Source organism: Nyctibius grandis, chromosome 5 (assembly GCF_013368605.1).
Source record: "Nyctibius grandis isolate bNycGra1 chromosome 5, bNycGra1.pri, whole genome shotgun sequence".
NCBI classification, from domain to species: Eukaryota; Metazoa; Chordata; class Aves; order Nyctibiiformes; family Nyctibiidae; genus Nyctibius; species Nyctibius grandis.
The window spans coordinates 68,282,383-68,301,941 of NC_090662.1; the positions used below are offsets into that span (position 1 = coordinate 68,282,383).

The 19,559-nt window shown below is 47.0% G+C and overlaps 2 protein-coding genes across 3 annotated transcripts in view; one reads left to right on the forward strand and one right to left on the reverse strand.

The window, feature by feature from the left end:
- Positions 1-992, forward strand: part of AGK (acylglycerol kinase) — a 39,050-nt gene extending 38,058 nt beyond the window's left edge. For both annotated transcript variants that reach the window (XM_068400727.1, XM_068400728.1), the window contains one exon: positions 533-992. In XM_068400727.1, the coding sequence (XP_068256828.1) occupies positions 533-670 (138 nt within the window). In that variant the 3' untranslated portion in view covers positions 671-992. The remainder of the gene's footprint in view (positions 1-532) is intronic.
- Positions 221-19,051, reverse strand: DENND11 (DENN domain containing 11). The gene is made up of 9 exons (XM_068400726.1): positions 18,817-19,051; positions 12,673-12,772; positions 11,429-11,587; positions 10,586-10,739; positions 10,188-10,326; positions 9,587-9,718; positions 9,250-9,400; positions 8,702-8,770; positions 221-7,587 (listed from the first exon to the last, which is right to left on the reverse strand). The coding sequence occupies exons 1-9, from the start codon at positions 19,049-19,051 to the stop codon at positions 7,392-7,394; spliced, it is 1,335 nt and encodes a 444-aa protein (XP_068256827.1). The 3' UTR covers positions 221-7,391.
- Between the last annotated feature and the right edge of the window lie 508 nt (positions 19,052-19,559).

Genomic DNA, 19,559 nt, shown 5'->3' on the forward strand with positions numbered 1-19,559 from the left:
GGTGACTTTATCTGCATTAAAGAAAACGCTCAAGAAAATTCTACTGCTGAGTAATTCCTGACCCGTGAATTGCTTTGCATCTCATATTTCAGATCAATATAGTAAAACAATACCAAAAGGTGTTTGTAACATGGATTTAATAGGAGTTATTTAACAGGCACTTCTGCAGATTAGCTTGTGTCACCACTGGCAGACCAAGATCTAAGTGCATATAATTGTAGTTCCAATAGCAAAGATCCTTCAGTATAAACAATGTGGGTCATTAAAGCTCCCTAGCATTTCATTATCACCAATTAGAAACTAAGTGAGGTAACATCTTATGCAACAGACTCTTAATATATTATGTGCAGTGAAGGATAGCTCTTACTGTGTTGTTAAGACCAAACAGGCTGGAAGGCATAGGGAGGGGTCATTTTGGTTAAGGCTCAGCTAAGTATGTAGTCTATTAGTAAAATCAGGTATCAGTATTACAGCCTTGCTGAAATAATCTGTTTGATGTTTAACCCTGATCAGCACTCTTATCTGTACACAGGGCACTGAGGGATCCTTTGGCATTGATAATGAGGAGTATGAAGCTGTGCCTGTGGAGGTGAAGCTGTTACCCCGGAAACTCCGGTTCTTCTGTGATCCCAGAATGAGAGAGCAGGTGCTCCATGCAGCAGTACAATGAGCATTCATGTCAAAGGGGCCAGTGTTTACCAGTCTTATCAGGGTCTCTTCAAGACCTCACTGACTTGATTAGCCCCACCAGACTAATAAGCCATTTGGTTATTTTTATGCACAAGGTACTTCCACTGGAAGTACCTGATTTGGCTAGTCTCAAAGGGGTTAAAAATGCAAATGAAAATTCTAAGAAATGCATGTTAACTTGATGGCATCTTTTTTTCCCCCAAATAAGTCATCGGTGTTCCATTTACAGCACTGCAGGCTAAGTGCTGTGTGCCAGATGTTACTGCTTTAATGCAATTGTATATTAAAGTAAAATGAAAGCACACTTGTCCTTGTGTTTTAAGAGCTTAGGTCTACTTTACCTATGTATAAATCTCGCAAAACCTGGAATCTTGGAAAAATTTATTTTGGGGGAGTAATGCAAAGGAGGTCTGTGAAATGTTGGAATTGCCACATTAAAACAGGTGGTTAGTTATCTCCTCTGTCACAAAATAACTTGGAGATCAGTGATACAAAGCTTCAGAGGCAGTTTAAAAATTCCCCGTATGTATCTGGGTAAGATATTTATGTTATTTTTTTTCATCTTGCCAGATTCAACAGCACAGAGTTCCAGTTAATAATATAGTAGAAATATATTCCTTTGATCGAGTTTAGGTATGTTATACAGAAGCAAATTGGAAAATGTCATGATTGACCCAAAGCTGTATGAAGTACATGTGAAAAGACTCTTTAACAAGTCGAATGAGTCTTTTTTTGTAAGTATTCCTTTTATTCCTGTAATAGTGTAACACAAATAAGGGCATCCAAACAACTTTATTCATTGTGTCTGGTTGCTCTTCTCTTTAATGTAAACAGTGCTTATCACTCCTTATGCAACCTACATTCCCTGGAGCCCCAGTACTGTAATTAGTTTTGTTGCTTTTCTGAGCTTTTGTTTATAGCTTCACTTTAATTGCTGAAAGGAAATATTACTGACTTAGGCAAGGTTATCTGTTGCCCTTCTTATTATAACTTACAAGTTCACATGATTCTAACTTGCTTACTGGAAGAAAAAAATTTGATCCTTATTTTTCTGATGTGATTGTTGTTTGTACATAGTCCCCCTATTATGCTGTGATCTAGTCTCGGTTCATCTGTTGATTCTTTGCTGTAATCAAAATAAGGACATTAGTGAATTGACTTCCCGCAGCTTTGTTAAAGACTGCGTCCTGGCTGCACGCTGCTGCGACAGCATCCTCTGCTGGAGACTTGCTAAAGGAAAAAGGCTGTGAAAGGGGAAGTAGGGTTGGTTTTCTGGGTGATGCCGGAACCAAACTGCATGCTGTCCTTCCCTTGACTACAGTGTGGAGAAACGACTTACCTAAGCTATTGGGGCAAGCACTCATCCCTTTCTTGACTAGGATCTAGGGGAGTAGAAGTCTGCTAGCTCTTTTTAATAGTTATGCTGGTGATTGATAGGGCCTGTGTTGTGCCATCTTTGTTCTGATCTGCAGCAGTGTACCCGTGGGTCACTCTCCAAGGAACATGTTGGCTGTGCTCTGCTCTTTTTGCTTGCCACAGAGATGCCCGGAACGTTGCTCTGCAGCCACTGACTCATTCAGAGTCAGGGGCAGTTCTCAGCAACTGAGTTTTTCATGAAGCTGATGCTTCTGTAATAAAATTAGCAATGCTTTTGCTCAAGTGGCAGGAAAGACAAGGCAGCAGCCATTTCAAAAAGGTAACCTTTAATTGTATTAAAAAAATACCCATGTTTTAGTAAGCAGTTTCTCTACACAGCCACAGGCCTATGGGAGCAACCACACATCTGCAAGATGCAAACAACATCAGAGCTGTTAGAACTACAGCCAGCCTGCTGCAAGGGGAGAGATGACAAGAACTAGCTTCTGGTTCATCTGTACCATTTTACAGGGAAAACCACTAATTCTCTTCCATAGTATCAGACACACAGCTCCCATTGCAATGTGATTCCTTGCTTGAGGGTAACGAAGAGTTCCCTTTAGAATTGGTACTGTTAATGCTGCTCTGATGTTAAAAGTATGACAGATCGTCTGAGACACAGGCTGATATTTAAATATTCATATCAGCATAAGTTGAGTAGCTTGTATAAATACCATTCAAGTCATTTTTCCCTCCTCTGCAATTTAGAGGTCTTCCAGTATGGAGTGGTTCTAGACCTCTGAATTGCAACATTCCATAGTGAGGAGAACATTACATAAAATAAGCAGGGGCTGAAACCGCTATCTACAGTGTTGAAAGAACTCAGTTCTCATGTTCCTGTCTGACAGCAAGACAAACAACTTTCTTTGTATGAACTCCAAGACAGGAAGGAGGAGTAGAATCCTAGGTCCTACTCATGAAAACACCCTGGCTTCAACTTACAGTCCATTCTAGAAGGGCTTAAACTACTGTAACAAAAATAAAAAGGAAGGATAACAACCTAATGATGGACCAGCCCAAGGCACCTGTTTATTTTAACCACGATTAAACATTCCCATTCAAATGGCATGTTGCATTAACCAGGACCTGAAATCCTGGTTCACAGGCATTTGGTACCCTCTCTTTTAGACAGACATATTCTGTTAAGTCACTACATTCCAGTCCCTCACAAAACACATTTGTGTTGTCTTCTCCCATAATAACTAGACCACTAGCTTTGGGGGTGGGGAGACAGAAAGGAGACAGCAACTAACTTAGAAGTAATAGCTGTGATGAGAGAATTTGGGTTAGTATGCATGCTTTGTACCTAGACTTGCATTAGGACTCAGTGCTCTTGCCCTTCCCCCTCGCAGAGCAAAGCGTGCCTGTCCCTTGCATAGTCTGTCACCCAGAGGGCCACAGCTCCTCCTAGCTTTTTGCCCATTAACTTTGGCAGTTCTTAAAATGGAAGTATTACAGCAGCACTGCTTTACAGAATAAGCTGTACAGTAAGGTACTTGCCCTTGAAAAGGTGATGGAACTTTCTTCTGCCCTTAAGGATGCTGGATAGGCGAGCTCATCTCCTGTGACAGACACAACCATTAGCTCTAACATACATTGGAGTAACTACTTCATATATGCTAGAAAAATAAGGTATTAGCATGTCTCTAAGACAAATATGAACTCTAATTCAGTAAAATGCCTTTCTCCTAGTATCCATTGTAGTTCTTACTTGTACTTGGCTCTATGCAGCTTCTCACAGTGAGAAGACTTATGCGTGATTTAAATGTCTGGCATGGTATGCCTTGTTCAGATTGAAAACCTAGCTTTTATTTCTTTCCCAAGATTTACCCTCCAATCCAGACAGTACAAGTAGTAACAATTCATTACTTGATTATACATTTCTAGTGCAGCTTTAGTTAAGATGCAGCTATGAAGCTCTTGCTCTCCTGTTTAAACTCAAGCAAGTACCAACTGAGAACCTGCAGTGGCTGTGCTGTGACTTCAGTGTTAGAGAGGAACATACCAGACTGCGTCTACCAGGGCACAGGATATATACAGGGTTACTGTAACCACCATTCAGCCTGGGCTCTGATCACAAGCAACTGACCAGAGACATCACACCAAGGAAATTAAAGGCACCACTGTAAAGGCAAAGTACGTCAAATGGAGAAGAGGATTTTTGCAGGAATCAGCATTATCCTACCTTATGCCACACTTTCCTCCCTCTTTTAATTCAAAATACACTAAGTAACTGTCTCCCTTCCAGCTGCTAGTATTCAAAAAAGCAACTATTAAGTGCCAAGGAGAATATTTTAAATGTCTGCACTAAACTGTTTTACCCTGAAATTATGTTATCTCCCAGAAAGTTAAGATTCAGTGAAGCTGGTTCCAAACAAAAACAGCCTACTGAACAAGCCCTCATGGCCCAATCTGTAGCCATTTGTTTATATTATGTACCCATTTATCAAGGATTTTCCACATGTGACAACAATAAAAGCAATGTCTATTAGAACAGGGGAGTGCAGGTGAAAAGTTCTTTTGCAGCAAATCAAACAAGGAAGGGTTAGGATAGAGAAGTCTTTTTGTTCTATTTTCTGTCTTTTGTAGCAGTCACCTGCCAAGAAAGGCTGTAGAGAAGCAAAATTACAAGGAAGATCAAAATAGGCTGTAGCCATCCAGCTGCAATGTAGCATGGATGCTACTTTTACAGTAATCTGCTTGCTTTGATGCTTCTGCAACCCACACTACTGCTAACAACTGAAGACTTAGTTTCTGGAAAGCAGAGGTTTAATAAATGTCAAATAGTAATTTCAGGAGGTACTGCTCGGTGGGCTCTAGCAGTGCTGTCTAGTAGACCTGATCTTCTAACACACTTGCTCTAATGCAGGGTGTTAGAAAGCCTCTGACTGCAGAGGCTGTAAAATTTCAACAACAAACTAAAGGTTTGTTTCTGTTTAGTTCAGCAGAAGAACTACTGACATCAAAGAGAACAGAAAGTCATTAACAGCTGACCACAGCTGAACTACATAGCAAACCTTCAAGAAAGTGAGAGGAAGAATTGCTAGAGACTAGTTTCAGTTCCTTTTTTTGTATCTGAAGGAAGTTAAGTAAGTGACAGCAATATAGTGCCAGCTATACTTCCTCAGGGATCTTCACTGCAGACAGCATGTTAAAACTAAAGTGGAAGTTAGAAAAAAGCATGGAGATTGTGGGTCACTTTTATACTGGAGGTGTCAATTTAAAAACAAAGCATTTTCTTAAGGGAAAGAGACTGGTCTTTCCATTAAATGATATTCAGCTCTGTTTTTTTGACTCTTTCTCCATTTTTTTCCCCAGTCTTCTAAGGATAATTATGTTACAGTTGTGAGCAGCTGGCAATACAAGCAGGAGCATGCTTTCTCCTGTACAAAGACATCCAAAGCCCTGAAAAAGCAGGCAGGGGAGTGACTGCTCAGAGACAGGCAGATCACAGGAACATAATATGCTGAAGCTCCTACCAATGAACTGTGCAATAAGCCTTGTGAGGCCCCTGATCCCACACCTCACTAAAACCTCTGAATCCACAGCAGGCAAAACTACCCCTTTGCTGCAGATAGCCTTCAAGGAAAAACAGGACATGCCAGCCTCCTTCCTTCCAGAGGGAGACAATCTCACAGAGAGTCTATTTGGAGAACATTTGCTTCACCTGTTTTAAAAAGAACTAGCAGGTGAGACTTTGGTGGTTCAGGCTCTGTCTCATCCAATAAAATGCTGGGATACATGAGCTACAGTTTGCATTTGTACAAACCACTGAAAGGCTCCAAGGGTGCTGAAGTCTGTTATGGTAGAAGCAGCAGCTAATTAACTATAGCCACAGTTCAGGAAGAACAGTTAAAGGTGATGTTACTACTGGCTGAAGTATTTTGGGCAAAGCAGTATGTCACGCCTAGAACCCACAGTACCATTCTTGGATCACTCTTTACCAGGATAGCCTTCCTGGAGGTCACCCCTGGCCCTGCATGAACTGAATCCTATGTTTGCCACAGCACAAGAATAACAAACTGCTCATCTGGTTCTACAGCTTCTCTGCCCAGGAAAAAAAAAAGCTTACTGTTAAGACATTGCTTCTAGCAGCTGCGCCAGTTAAGAACACCAAACTCCAAGGGAACCTCCTGCAAACTGCGAAGCCATTCCAGCTGCTAGGTCACATCCTGCTCTCTGTCTCACACTGAAAGCCAAGGACAGTGGCAGGCAGTGCTGAAGGCTGCTTGACAAAAGGAGGATCAGCAGACAATGTTAAAGCAAAGGAATAACAAGTACCATTTGCTACAAAGGAAGGGCTAGTGACATTATTTAAAGCATACTTGCTCAACCCAATCCAGCCCAGCACCATCTGAGCTGAGGCTGGAGAACATAATGGCTGCAAGATGGCTCAGTGATGTTGGTCCCTGTTAAATGAGAGACCATCTTGCTGGTTTGAAGATTTTAAACCAAAGCAGCAGGTATGATGCAACTGAAAACCAGAGGAAGTGATAGGAGGGATTAAGTAGAGATGGTGCTCTTCTCCAGCTATGAGATAGGTAGGTATAGTCTTTGCCAGTTTATACCACCTCAAATGCTGGAAGTGAAACTGTGCTGCTCCGGTAAGCAAGGTCATAAGAACCTGTAGCACCCTCTTATCCCAAACTTGCTTCTGCATTGACAAGGAAGGGTGGCTTTATTCCAACTCTGCTGAAAGTTGGGTGAGGGGTGTTTAAAGAAGTCCTGTTTTTTATCATTGGTTTAACTGTCCCCACCAATAGACATGGTAGGACAAGAGATATTTTATGAGACTGGGCCACCAACAGCCTGCGCTGAAGCTCTCTTCTGTCTCCAAGTGGAAGAGGAGATGATAGGAGGGTTTTCCAGTCAAGTCTTGAGAGCTCAGCTACAGCATTTTTCATTGGTCCCCATCAGACAAAGTGCTTTTCTGAAGTCTTCAGCCCTCAGGTATCCAGGCTAGGCCAAAACCTAGCTATCACTGACAACAGTGAGGATTGGTGCAAAGGTGCCACTGTTCCTATCTAAACACAACAAACAACAAAAATGAAAGAGAAAGGGAGACAAAAACAAACAAAAAAGTCCTGGAGCAGGTACTCACTGGGAAGTTGAGGGGGAGAAAATAAAATCACATTTTGTTTTAAAATTATAAATATTCTCCATATAAAGTTATTAAATAAAACGAGATCTGTCCAGTGGCTGTGGTGAGTTCCAGTGATCTTCCTAAGCAATGTCCAGTAGTCTTTAAAAAGTGATCTTTGCTCCCCATCTCTCTTGCCCTTGGTTTAAGTGCAGCAGGGGTTGTCAATGACTAGCATAACATCAATACCATACACTTCCAGCAGGTCCATAAGGAAACTTCGATCCCCTTGGGGATCCAGGCCCATGCCTCGTGCATGGTCAGCTGTCAGTGTCTTGTCCTGGCTGGCCGACACCTCCATCAGCGTCTGAAATATGCGGTTGTTCTGCTCCATGAAAAACCTATAGGATAAAGTCAGCTAAGATGATAGCATTGGACCCCCAAAAAGAGAGCATATTTACCAAACAGGCAGCCGAGCCCCAGAACTGCATTTAACCCCCTTTAATCATAGATCCCACCTTCTTAGGTGATGCTGTAGTAATTTTCCATCCACTCTATGGATGACCCAGCATAAACAAAGATAAAGCAGTATGTTTTAATTTACAGCGGTGCTTCTGTCTGGCTGATTTATGGTTGGCAGTTCACTCTTCAGAAGCAAGCCATGTTATCAGCTAATGTGTACTTTGTGGTAACCAAGTGGGTACATCAGACCTACAGCTCCCATAATGCAAAGGAGGAAACAGTGTTGTCATCCATCTAGTAAGCCACTGTGTAAATTCTCCATTACTGGTGCAGCACACAGCAGTGAGAGCTACTTCTTACCTAGTGCTCTCCTAGGAATGTGCAAGGCTGTTCAGAAAGAGCTCTGACTACATCTGTGCAGCTCAACGATCAGAGCTCTGCCCTGACAGCCCTTCACACAGTTATATCCCATTACTTCTCACCTGCTGCAGACTGTGAACAATAGCAACAGGCAGTGAAGGTAGTAGAGGTGTGGTTTTCATCTGATTTCATACCTCGTACTCTACACCCAGTTCTGGTTCCTCTGTTTGCCAAATACAAAGTCAGCCACATCATTGGGCCAATCCTTCACATGCAGGTCTTATCTCACACTGTACCTCCCCCAGCATGGTACAGTGCCTGCTTCCCACAGACGTTGTCTTTTCCTGAGCCAAATGTTCTGGCATGAAAAGTCCTATCGTGCTTATGTTTTCAAAAATGGGAGGGGATTCTTGCATTTCTAATTGCATTTTTAAAATTCCCTTTCCCCTCCCAGCACTTAAGAGACCCCAGTGGAGATTAATATGGCTGCATGTGGCTTCTCAAATTGGAAGGGAGATGATCTGAAGAGGAAGAGCAAGTTTGGTTCTTGGATCCCTAGAAGAAGAGCGCTGACTATGGAGTTACGTTAACCATGTTGTTTCATAATATGCCAAACCAGTGCAACACGAAATCAGTGAAAGAGGCTCCCTAAACCTAACAGTGACCAACTAAGCATTAGAGGTAGCCACTCACAAGATGAAAAGGTCCTCTTCACAGGAGCTACAATCCTCACCCACTTCTTGAGAATACATTAACATCTGCCTAAGAGAAGGGAAACAGATTAAATGCACATCCCTACAGTGAACCTCAAAGAATTACAAGATGACAAGGATTACAACTGAAAACTTCACATCCATTTCTTGGAGACCAATCAGATTAACACCGTTGTACCCGTATCTGAGGCAACAGGGTAGTCTTTATAAGGCACTGGACTAGAAATCAGGCTATGTTTTCAGTTCTGCTACTGATCAGTGGTGAGTCACAACCTCTGCTTCTCTTCCTGCCTTCTATCTGCTCCATCAGCTCACTGGCAGAGTAATCGTATGTCTGCAGAGTGCCCAGGGGCTCTCATACTAGTCAGCTACAGTGGAACCAGAATCTCAAAGAGATGAGCTGAAGCAGTGGGAAACTTTGAAAATACTAAGACAAGAAGGAAAGTACAAAGGTGCAGTGTCCTCTTTATCCCATGTTGCACTGCTCTCCTATCAGGACTGGGACCACCCAGATGTCTATTATATTACCTCTGGTCATTGAGCCGTCGGTACTTCTCCTTGTCAGCATTGTTAATTTTCAGGAGTGGTTGCAGATGCTCGTGATGTGTCTTCACATTTTGGTTGTCCACATAGACATCATAGAGATCCCGTTTCTCCTCAAAGATCTTTTCTGTTGTACCTGCCAAAATCAGAGATTTTCAGAGCAGCATGTTGCTTTCCCAGCAGACCAGCTGTTCTCTCCTGCTTTCGTAGTCAGTCATTCCACGCACATCCTATTTCTCATCAGTTTTATTCCATAGTCTGGTGTCTCAAGACATTTTGCAGCCTGAAGTTAAAAATGTCACGCCTAATCCATCATACTTACAGGCCACATATGATACTTCTGTCTCCAGCATTTCTATGTCTGCCACATTCACATAGAAGAATGGTTTGGACTCTGGGACAGTTCCTCCAAGACCAGGCAGAGAAACATTGGCAAGGCAACAGCAGCAATACACTGCGGACAAGAGAAGTACATCCTGAGATGCTTTCAGTGTTCCCTCAAGGGCATTCTGAACCCCGCTTACCCAGTTCTCCTGAACGCTTCTATGAAAAACTCTGAAGTGCTTTGGAGTGCCCCTGAACACCAGAACTTCTCCAGTGGGCACATCCTGGTTTGGATAGGAAATAATCAGTTCTCCCATAGGAATCCCATGTTCTAGATGCCACAAATTCATTCAGCACTCTTATTGCCCTGTGTTGAGAGGAACTGTACTTGACAGTGCCAGGTATGTCCTTACCTGAAAGGACTGAAGAAAAGCACTTTGTAGGAAATGGGTAAATGCAGGCTGAACGGCGTCTTCACAAGGAATGGTTGAAATGGATTTTGAGGACCTGCATCGTGTCTATCCCCTCAGTACCCACAGCCATTTCTGCAGTGCTTCAGCCTACTAGATCAGAGCTCTGCGGTGTCCCTGGAAACATACCTCTATAGCAGACCACTCCAACTGGGGGCGGTGAAAATATCAATATGCGCTTGCGCAGCAGGGCAAACTTCCAGAGGACAAGGATCTGCTCACCAAAGAATTTGATGAACTGAGACATACAGCCAGCAGGGTGTGTGATCTGCAGGTGGAGGGAAAGGGAAGAAACAGCTCAGAGGTGAAACAGGGACATATGCACAGATGCTAAGTCTAAATGTGGGAGCAAGACCAGCACACAGCAATGACAGAGGACTGCAGCTTGTAACAGTCCAAGTAACAAAATCTTGGCTAAAGCAGCCTACAAAGCACTGGAGTGACTGCTTATATAAAGAAGTATGAGACACCAGCAAGGAGCAGCAGCACACTGCACATTCCTTCAAGCCTCAGAGCACCTGCCTCACCTTCATCTCTGGGTACATGTATCTGTGGATGGATGGCAGCCAGTGGACAGGTTGCTGAGAGGTGGGGGTGCCCTTGCTGTCAGGGAGAACTCCTTTCTTGTCATCATAGAACGCCTCTAGATGGGAGTAGTGCCCTGGCATCTCAAGCTGGTGTCTGGAAAAGAAAGGAGAAAAGGGGAGATCTGTAGTGTCTCCAGACTTATTTAATGCCTTATCCCCAGTCACCATCTGCTTTCATAGCTAGCAAAGGAGCCCTGGGTGCCTCAGTGGCACAGACTTATCCAGGAGGGCAGCCAAAACATCAGAAGAAACACCAGCTTTCAGTGCAGCTAGAGAACATGGGCAGGACTGAAGCAGACAGCGAGCTGATGTATGCATAGGACCGATCCTGTTTTAAAATATGCTCAGGTAGGAACAGCTTTCCCTTCTACCATCACCATTTTCCCTGCCAGGCCCACTCAACACAGCTGAGGCACACACCTAGCCAGGATCACCATCCATAGGTTTAGAAGCCTTTTGTGAGCCCTTAGTAAAATGATTTTCAGAAGGAGGAAAGGGGAACTTCTTGTCCTCTCAACTCTCCCCTTGACACTTAATGTCCCCACAAAATAAGTAAGGTTTGGATAGCATCTGACTAGCGTGTTAGCAATGAACAGACTGCTGCTAATCAGTTCCTTGTTTCCTTCCTGTTGTGAACCTGTAACTCTTTCTGGAGAAGCAGTCATTCAAGGAAATCATAGCTCAACACTGTAGCCAAATTCTTATGCCTAAAACCGCTCTCCATCGAGGCAATGTTACCTCTCTCAGCGGGGAGTGGCCAGTCCTATTCTCAAGGGAACTTACCTGACCTGGTTCTCCAGGAAGTGCATGTACCTATACAGCAGGGTGTAGGAAGGGGAGAGAATCCCCACGGACTTCATGCGGGCACCACGCTCCAACTCACTCTCCACAGGCATGTTGGCAAAGCAGGCCAGGCCAAAACAGAGCCCTTTCCGGAAATAACTGGGGACCAACGTTTGACAGAAAGGTTAATGTTAAAAAAAGGGAAGGGGAAGAAATAAAGGTAACTGACGGCTAAAAATACTGATCTGGGAACACAGTTCCTTCTTCAGGAAACCTCCTGAAATCCCACCCTGCTATCTGAAGGGCTGAGGGCAGGTCTCGGGTGTCCTAGCCTTCTCAGGAACACGACAGGACATTTAAGGGAAGAGTTCCCAGTGCCTCCACCACTAAAGCCCCTACCAGCCATGTCACAGGCTGGTAAGGAACATAGGTAGGAAAGAACTGGGAAGGAAGACTAACAGAGGATGCAGGACCCAGCCAATACAGTGCCTTTCTTCCAAGGAAGAAGAGCCTGCAGTGCATGAAGTTGTGAGTGTAGTCTAGCTACCTAGTCGTATTTTGGGTGCCCGCACAGTGAAGCATACTCTAGCTGGGTGCAAGGGTTCAGTTCACATGCCTTTGAAAAAGTAACTGTTATTCCTGACCAAAAGGAATTGTGACACTGCAATTCACTGCAAAACACTGCTGCATTGCAACACTGGGTCAGTAAAAGGATGGGAATGCGGAAAATTCCTAGCTCATGTCTTTCCACTGAAGAAAGGAGCTAGCAAAGAAGAAAGTGAGCAAGGACTGTTTATCACAACATTTAAAGGATCCAAAAGCACTGGCAGAATTAAGAATCTTTTTTTCTTCTTTCTGCAAAATCGTTCCCATTTCAGTCCTGCCATTCTTCCCCCTTCACCCTAGGCCTCTGTGGACAGTCCCAATAGTGGCAATGCAGCGTGATTTGCCCAATATGCATTAAAATTTGCACACCACTGAGAAGCTGGCCTGCCCCATTCACCAGCTGGCCTCCACAGCCAAAGCTGTCATACAGCAGATCCCACACAGACAGCTGGTACTTGATACAATGTTGAGAGTATGTGAAGAGTATCTTTGGCTCAGCTAGATACAGTTTAGCAGCACGTTTATGCAGGAACTTAACTTCATAGATGGTATTTTTCTTGCATGTTCTGAATTAAAGGATGGTGGTATAGATGTATAGCTAAAAGAAAGCAGCAGCAATATAGCTCAGACATACTCACATGAAATCTGACTGGATTTTGTGGGACCCACTTGCCATGGATTTGAATTCCACACCTTCCAAATCAATATCTTGGGGTAAACACCACTCCACCATGTTGCCTGCAGAGAAGCAAATTTATTTAGGTAAACTTGGACACAGTACTCGCTTCTAAAGGGCAAACACCAGCAACAGCAAGTTGTTGGTTTTACATCACAGGGATGCCAGTAACAGTGCGCTAACGCAACTCCTGAACTCCTAAACTGTCACAGACAGTAGCTGACATACTACACTCCACACATCTCTTGCAAACGTTACTTGTTGCAGCACAACACCCAGCTATTGCAGAACTTCTGGAGCCATTTCAGAAGCTAGTGCTATTTTGTGGGTTTATCCTTTATATGGTTAATCACAGAGCAGCTACAATTTTAGCTGACAGTGGATGAGCTACGGTATTAATGTTGTTCCATTCAGGCTGTTGATATGAGTATGATATAGAAAGAACCCAAAGTACAGACTGCTGCTTTTTAGGATGAGTTTCTGTGATAGCTCATACCACCATCAACACCCTCCTTTGGCTATGCTTGGCAGGGCTGTTCAAACAGGAACCTCTAAGCCAGCATCCCAGTCATCACTACTTCTCCCTGGAATCTCTCATGTTTAATTTAGGATAGGAGGAGTTAGCTGAAGCTTTATGTGGAGGCTGAGGTGATCCAAGTACTGTAGCATGTTTGTACACGCTAGAATAACCAAACAAAAAAAGCACATAAATTACAAGCTAGGTCAAGATTAGTAGACATCTGTCACCTGCCAACCCAGCCAGAAAGCATGCAGTTGTTCAGTGGAAAAGGCCACCTGAGGAGCCTGATCCTGGATCAGATGGTATCAGAGAAGTCACAAAAAGTTCCTAAAGCTGATTAAGTCCTACCCTGCTGTGGGCAAGTTTACCATGGACAAAAAAGGAGGACAAAAAAGGAGGCTTTCCCATGGCAGCACTTTAGAGCCTAACCCGCCCATCTGGACACTCCCACTGCACCAAGATGTGCTCCAGGTTTACCCATTGAGTTCCTGTTCTCTGTCAGCCTGCCCATAGCAACAGCATTTGAAGTGATGCGACTTTGTTTTAACAGCAAAGCAAACAAACACACTTCAGTGTAATGCAATGGCAGATGCACCATGACGACGCTTTCTACCGGTATAGTCCTTCCACCGCCCTTTGGCATAAGCGTCCCCGCTGTGCTTGCATGACAGTGTACATTTGGAAGGGTCTCACACTCGGCTAAGACTTTAGAGATATTTAAATATGAGGCCTCATTTCTCAAGCCTGTCTGTTGTGTCATTATTCACACTGCACAAGTATATGTGTGCACTCTCACATAGGAACTGGGCTTAGCTACTGACATTTAAATAGGCTATTTTTCTTCTCACATAGATACAGTATTCAGCAGACCTCCCCCAACCCTCCCTGGCAAGGATTTCAAAAAAAAACCAACAGCGTTAACCGTGGCAACAGGAGACGCTTTGCATCCAACTAGACCTCTCCCGCAGAGCCCGGCTGGCCGGGGAGCAGCAGCAGCCTCGTGACCCCGAGCACAGCTCTGTGCCATCACACGCAAAACCACAGAGCTCTGCTGTAAAGCATCTTCACCTCTGAGGCATGTGAAAGGCTGGCAGAGAAAGCCAGTGACATCATGTCAGCCTGCACGGTCCCCCGTAGGTTTTGCATATTATATATAGATGTTGGCTTTTGTTGTTTGTTTTTTTTTGTGTGTGTGTTTGGTTTGCTTTTTAAAGGCACAAGACCCTTCCCTGAAAGAGCGAGGAAGTCAACTCTTAAAGACTGTTGCCTCTTAACCACAAAACTGTGGTTAAGGCCAGATCCGCTTTTAAGTCTTGCATCGCAGAGAATCACTTATTGTTCATTACCTATAGATTAATAGATCAATATGCAAGAGCACAATCGAGTAAAGGAAACTGTGTTCAGTTTAGTCACAAACACTACTGTCAGGTATAATATCCACTACAGAGGTGTTGAAGCGGACATGGCCCAAACAATGTCTGTTCTGCAGCGGTAAGTAAGGAAAAAGACGCCTTGAAACAGATCCTTACCCTACGTGTAACCACAAAACCAACTCGCATATCACACAGCTATTTTTTCTTCTGGGATCTGTCACAAGGAACCCACACCTGTGCTTCTGACAGCTCTCACACCACCTTGCCCTATGAACGCACAGGCGACGTGGCAGTCAAACGCGGAGATAAAAAAAAAAATAAGAAAGTCCGTCTGGTGAAATAGTAGAGCAAACAAAGGAGAGACTTCACCCAGACGCGATAGCGACTGCCAACCAGCCCGAGAAACCAGAGGAGGGAGAAACGTTCTAGAAAAACAGGAAGCACTGCCCTTCCCCGCACAGAAAGCGGCTCTCGTGCGCACAGGAAACTTTCCAAGTGAGAGTCACCCAGCGTTAGAGAGCAGGCTAGTGGTTTTGCTGAGAGTCAAATCTGCAGATCTGGAGATCTCTCACGAGCTATCTCCCAGCTCCAGGCCAGGTCAGAACCAGCACACTCAGTTTCTGGTGTGCAAAGTTAAGGATATTCTTCCTCTCTCTCTTGTATTTTCTCTGCCCTCGATTTTCACATCCTTACAGAAATGATGATGGCACTAGCATTTGGCCGTTATCACCTGGCTCTCCTCACCATTAGATGTTTCCCAAGATCTTTAGGGTCCCCAGCTGCGCAGTGCTACCATGTTGTGCCAGGATGTGAGAAGCACAGTGTGATTTAGCCATCACACTGGCTCCGCTTCCTGCATGGAAGAAATGCGGGACAGAAAAACAGAATATTTACATGTTCACTGGTGCAAAATGGATTGCTTCCCTCTCTTCGCTCCTTATCTCTCCCCATTACTCACATCACCCCTTAAGCCAACAGACTGTGTGGGACCCCCACAAGGTTGACTATCATCCTCTCCATCACAGAAAAAGGGCTGGGATGGTTCAGCCGCTTTTCAACCATTCTAATCTGACGGAGTTGATGCAGCCATGGACTTTGCTTCATCTTTCTTTATCTCCCTCCCAAAGCAAAATTTATTGTTCTATTTTTTTCACTTGCTTTACCCAAGACAAGTATGAGTCTCGGAAAGCACATGTGCTTGAACCTAATGCCAAGTAAGTCACACCTACCAGATGTATCCCTGTTGCTGCCCAAGATAGTGTTGGGTCTTCTGTTACTGCCCGCCCAAGGGAACACCTGCACTAGGAAATTCAGCAGCCTTGTTAAAGCCCCTGGTGACCATGCTCTTTAAGGGGCAGCGTTTGCGCAGACCTGATGCTCACGCATTTTGAAGTGTCAGAGCATTCCCAACTCATCACTCCCTGAAGGAGGGGACTGCCAGAGGGAGGGGAGCAACAAGAAGATGGCATGGTTGGCTCCCGAGCTGCCACCATTCCGCACTTAATTTACAGTTCACTTTCTGCATTAGTGCAAGAGCATCTTTGTAATAGCGGTGAAAAGAGCTCCTTCTCAAGTGCCACAAGGTTCACCATGCTGGAGGTGAGGACAGCATCACTGATTTAGAGACTGTCTCTGGCTCTTATGTTCAGCCACTCACACAAGCATTAACAGAGTCCCAGGGACACCAGAACCGTAACAGTGGCCTGGCAACTCCATAACCTACTTTCGTGAACTCATCACATGCAACTGCTAAATACACTGAGCTTTTCTGCTTCAAGCGCTTCTAAATTTAGGAGGAAAGCTGTTATGTTCTTTATTAGTGCAGTAAACACTTCATCCTTCTACAGTACAACATCTCTCACCCAATTGCTTGCCTGTATTTGAGTAGACGTTACCTGGCATAACTACCCTCCCAGCCACCACCAGAAATTCTGCCTTTCACATGCCTCAGCAAGCTATCAAAGGAGGTCTGCTGTGCTTTTCCTGGGCAGGATCAAGCAGGTTTCCAGCTCAGACACTGATGGATGATCTCCTTTAAGTCACACACAAGGACCAGATATCCTTATGAACATTGCAGAAGTCCTTCATGCCATCTGATGTGGTTGACCCAGGAATTCCCACATCCTCTTTCTGACCCTAGCAAGTTCACACCACTGCGGCTTCAAGATCTTTTTTCCAAGTCCACACCCGCCACAGGAGGGCACTTCGTCCTCCACCTGTGAAGCTGACATTTCTTGATGCGTTCCTCACAGTCCTATGACACTCCTTACATTCAGCATCCATGTTGAGTAGCAGCAGGAGGATGAATCTTCCTGGACTTGACAGACTGGCTGATGACACCCAGAATTAACTGCACATCAGATGTGAGAAGAGCTGTTTCCCAACTTTCCCTGGACTTCATTCAAAGCAACAGCTGGTTCAGACAAACTCCTGAGAAAGCTCAGCTTTCTGCCAACCAAGAAAATCTCACCATTTCGTAGAAGGCATATGCTCTTCAGATTGAAAAACAACCTGCAGTTGCTGCAGTCATCTGGACTCTTCCATGTTTTGGACACTTACGAGAAACACCTCCCCTTTCCATCTCCTGTTGGAAAGATGACATCCAATCTCATTTTGAATTTTGATGAGTCAAAAGCCTCTGACCTGTAGACATCCCTCCGGTGCAGTATGAAACAGGTAACTTCTTGAAAGCCCTTTGGTGTTTCAGGACATAGCGGCCATGCTGTTTGGCAGCATGCATTTCTGACAGCACATCACACCTGGGGCTCCGTTGTCTTCAATACTTCCTTGGGATTTTCAGTTCAAGACCAGGATTCAGTCTTCACTATCAGGGTCCTCCTGTCAGCATCAGTTACCTCCCCCTTCCACTGAAGAACCCCACCACACTTTACAGAGCTCTTTCCTGTCTCTAGTACTTTTGCTATGGATTGGCTAAGAAAGTGTCTGTCTACAGAGGATAAAGGAGCTCGCTCCTAGATCTGGATGCAAATGGGCTCCTGCATCTCCCAAGCTACTTCCTAAACATTCTGATCATACCAAGACTGTCAGTTGTGCCCCGCTCTTGCCTTTGCACCTCAGGTTGGTGCCAGGCAGCTGGAAGACCCAATGATCTGTCTCAGGACACACCAGACACAGTACCTGTGTTAACAGATACGGGGTGGGTGCTAACTTTTGATCTGTGTCATAACATCCTGTTTCGTGGATACCGCTAGAGCAAGACTAAGAAAATAAAGTTGAGGTGTTTTCTGAAATGCTGATTCGCAGACTTGAAATGAATAACCTCTGTCGGTAAAAGAAGTGATACAACACCGACAGTGCCAAGGGAGATGGATATGGCAGTGAAAGGTGGAAAATACATTCCCTTGCCCCTCTCCTCTGCCCTCCTGGATCGCAGCACTCCACTTCAAAGTCCCAGAGATCCCACCAAAGGCCAGCCTCTAAACACACAGGTCACCAAGAAACACATAGCCGAGCTGCTGCTGCTGCGGATCATGCCCTGCGTGCCTGCCAGATTTACGCCTGCCATAACCTCCATCCATCGCCGATAGCTGCGGGCAGGTCTGTGCCACGCCACGGAGACAGAAGGATGCTCTGAGGTGCTGCTAACAGGTTGGGGCTCCCCAGGCACCATTGGGCAGAGGCTCGAGCCGAGGCCTGGGCGCTGTGCGGGGCGCAGGGGCTGCCTCAGTGCCGTCCCCAGAATCCATGTCCCGTGTGCCGCTGTGGGGTAGAGCTCGCCAGTCCCTGCCCGGGCCACTGGCTCTCCTCGGAGCAGCACCAGGAGCGGAGCCTTCCTCCCGGCAGAAGTTCCCCTCGGCGTGATGGAGATCAAATGCAACCCCTCTTATACTCCGTTTTCGGCAGACCCCCGTGGCCGCCGGTCCCCGGGCTCAGGGTGCTCCCCGGGAGGCCGGCCGGGGCACTAGGGGCGGGCAGCCGTGCCGCAAGGCTGCGGTCTCCCGTGGGGGCAGAGGGCAGCCCGGCTCCCGCAGGCCGCTCGCCACCGGGGTCCGGCGACACTGCCCTCAAACGCGGCGGGGTACCGGTCCCCGCCGGAGGAGGGATGCCAGCCGCGCGCGCCGCGCCGGACCCGCAGCCCGGCCCCGGCCCGCATCCATCTTACGCCAGCGGCACCGGGAGCCCCAGCCCCGGCCACTGCAGGCCCCGGCCCGGCCCCTCGCGCCCCGGCCCGCCCGCCCCCGGCGCCTCTCACCCGTACGGGGGTCGAAGGTGACCACGAAGACGGCCACGATCTGGTCCTCCTCCGCCTCCGCCCGCGGCGGTCCCGCCGCCTCCGCCGGCTCCGCGCCGCCCCACGGAGCCGCGCTCCAACCGCCGCCGAGCCGCCGCCCGTCGCCGCTACCCGCATCGGCCGCGGGCGGCGGCGCCGACACGGCGGGGCCCTCGGCCCAGAAGAGCAGCGGCGCCTCGTCTGCCCGCTCCACCATGGCCGCGGTCCCCCGCCCGCCCGGCGCCGCTCCAAGCCCAGCCGAGCCGCGCCGCACCCCCCGCGCCGCACCGGCCGCCGGCGGGGGGCGGCTCCGGGGCGGGGGCGCCGCGGGGGCGGGGACGCGGAGGGCCACGCCCCCGCCGCGGAGGGGACGGGGCGGACGGGGAGGGGAGGGGCGTGCCGCCGGGAGGCGGGGCGTGCCGCGGGGGGCGGGACGTGGCGCCGGGGGCGTGGCGCGGCGCGGCTCGGGGCGCGTGTTGGCGGGGTGGCGGTGGGGAGGTGCCGGCACTGCCCGCGCCGGGCTGGGGGGAAAGCGGCTGGAGCTGCCCGAGGGGTGGCCTGGTGGGGGGCTCCCGGCTTCTGTGCTATCTCCAGTGCCAGCTCCTGGAGGAGCACGGGGGGACCGCGGGCTCCCTAAGACAAGGCGCACCCCGGCTCCCCGTGCTTCACCTCCTCCCGGGGGGCAGAGCTGGCTGCCTGCCTGCTGCCCCCCCCAGCCTGCCACC

Coding starts and splice junctions, on each gene's coding strand:
- DENND11 (XM_068400726.1), bottom strand. CDS start 19,051: ATGGTGGAGCGGGCAGACGAGGCGCCGCTGCTCTTCTGGGCCGAGGGC. Junction 11,588..12,672: donor AAAATCCAGTCAGATTTCAT/GTGAGTATGTCT, acceptor GTTGGTCCCCAG/TTATTTCCGGAAAGGGCTCT. Junction 10,740..11,428: donor TTCCTGGAGAACCAGGTCAG/GTAAGTTCCCTT, acceptor TTTCTTTTCCAG/ACACCAGCTTGAGATGCCAG.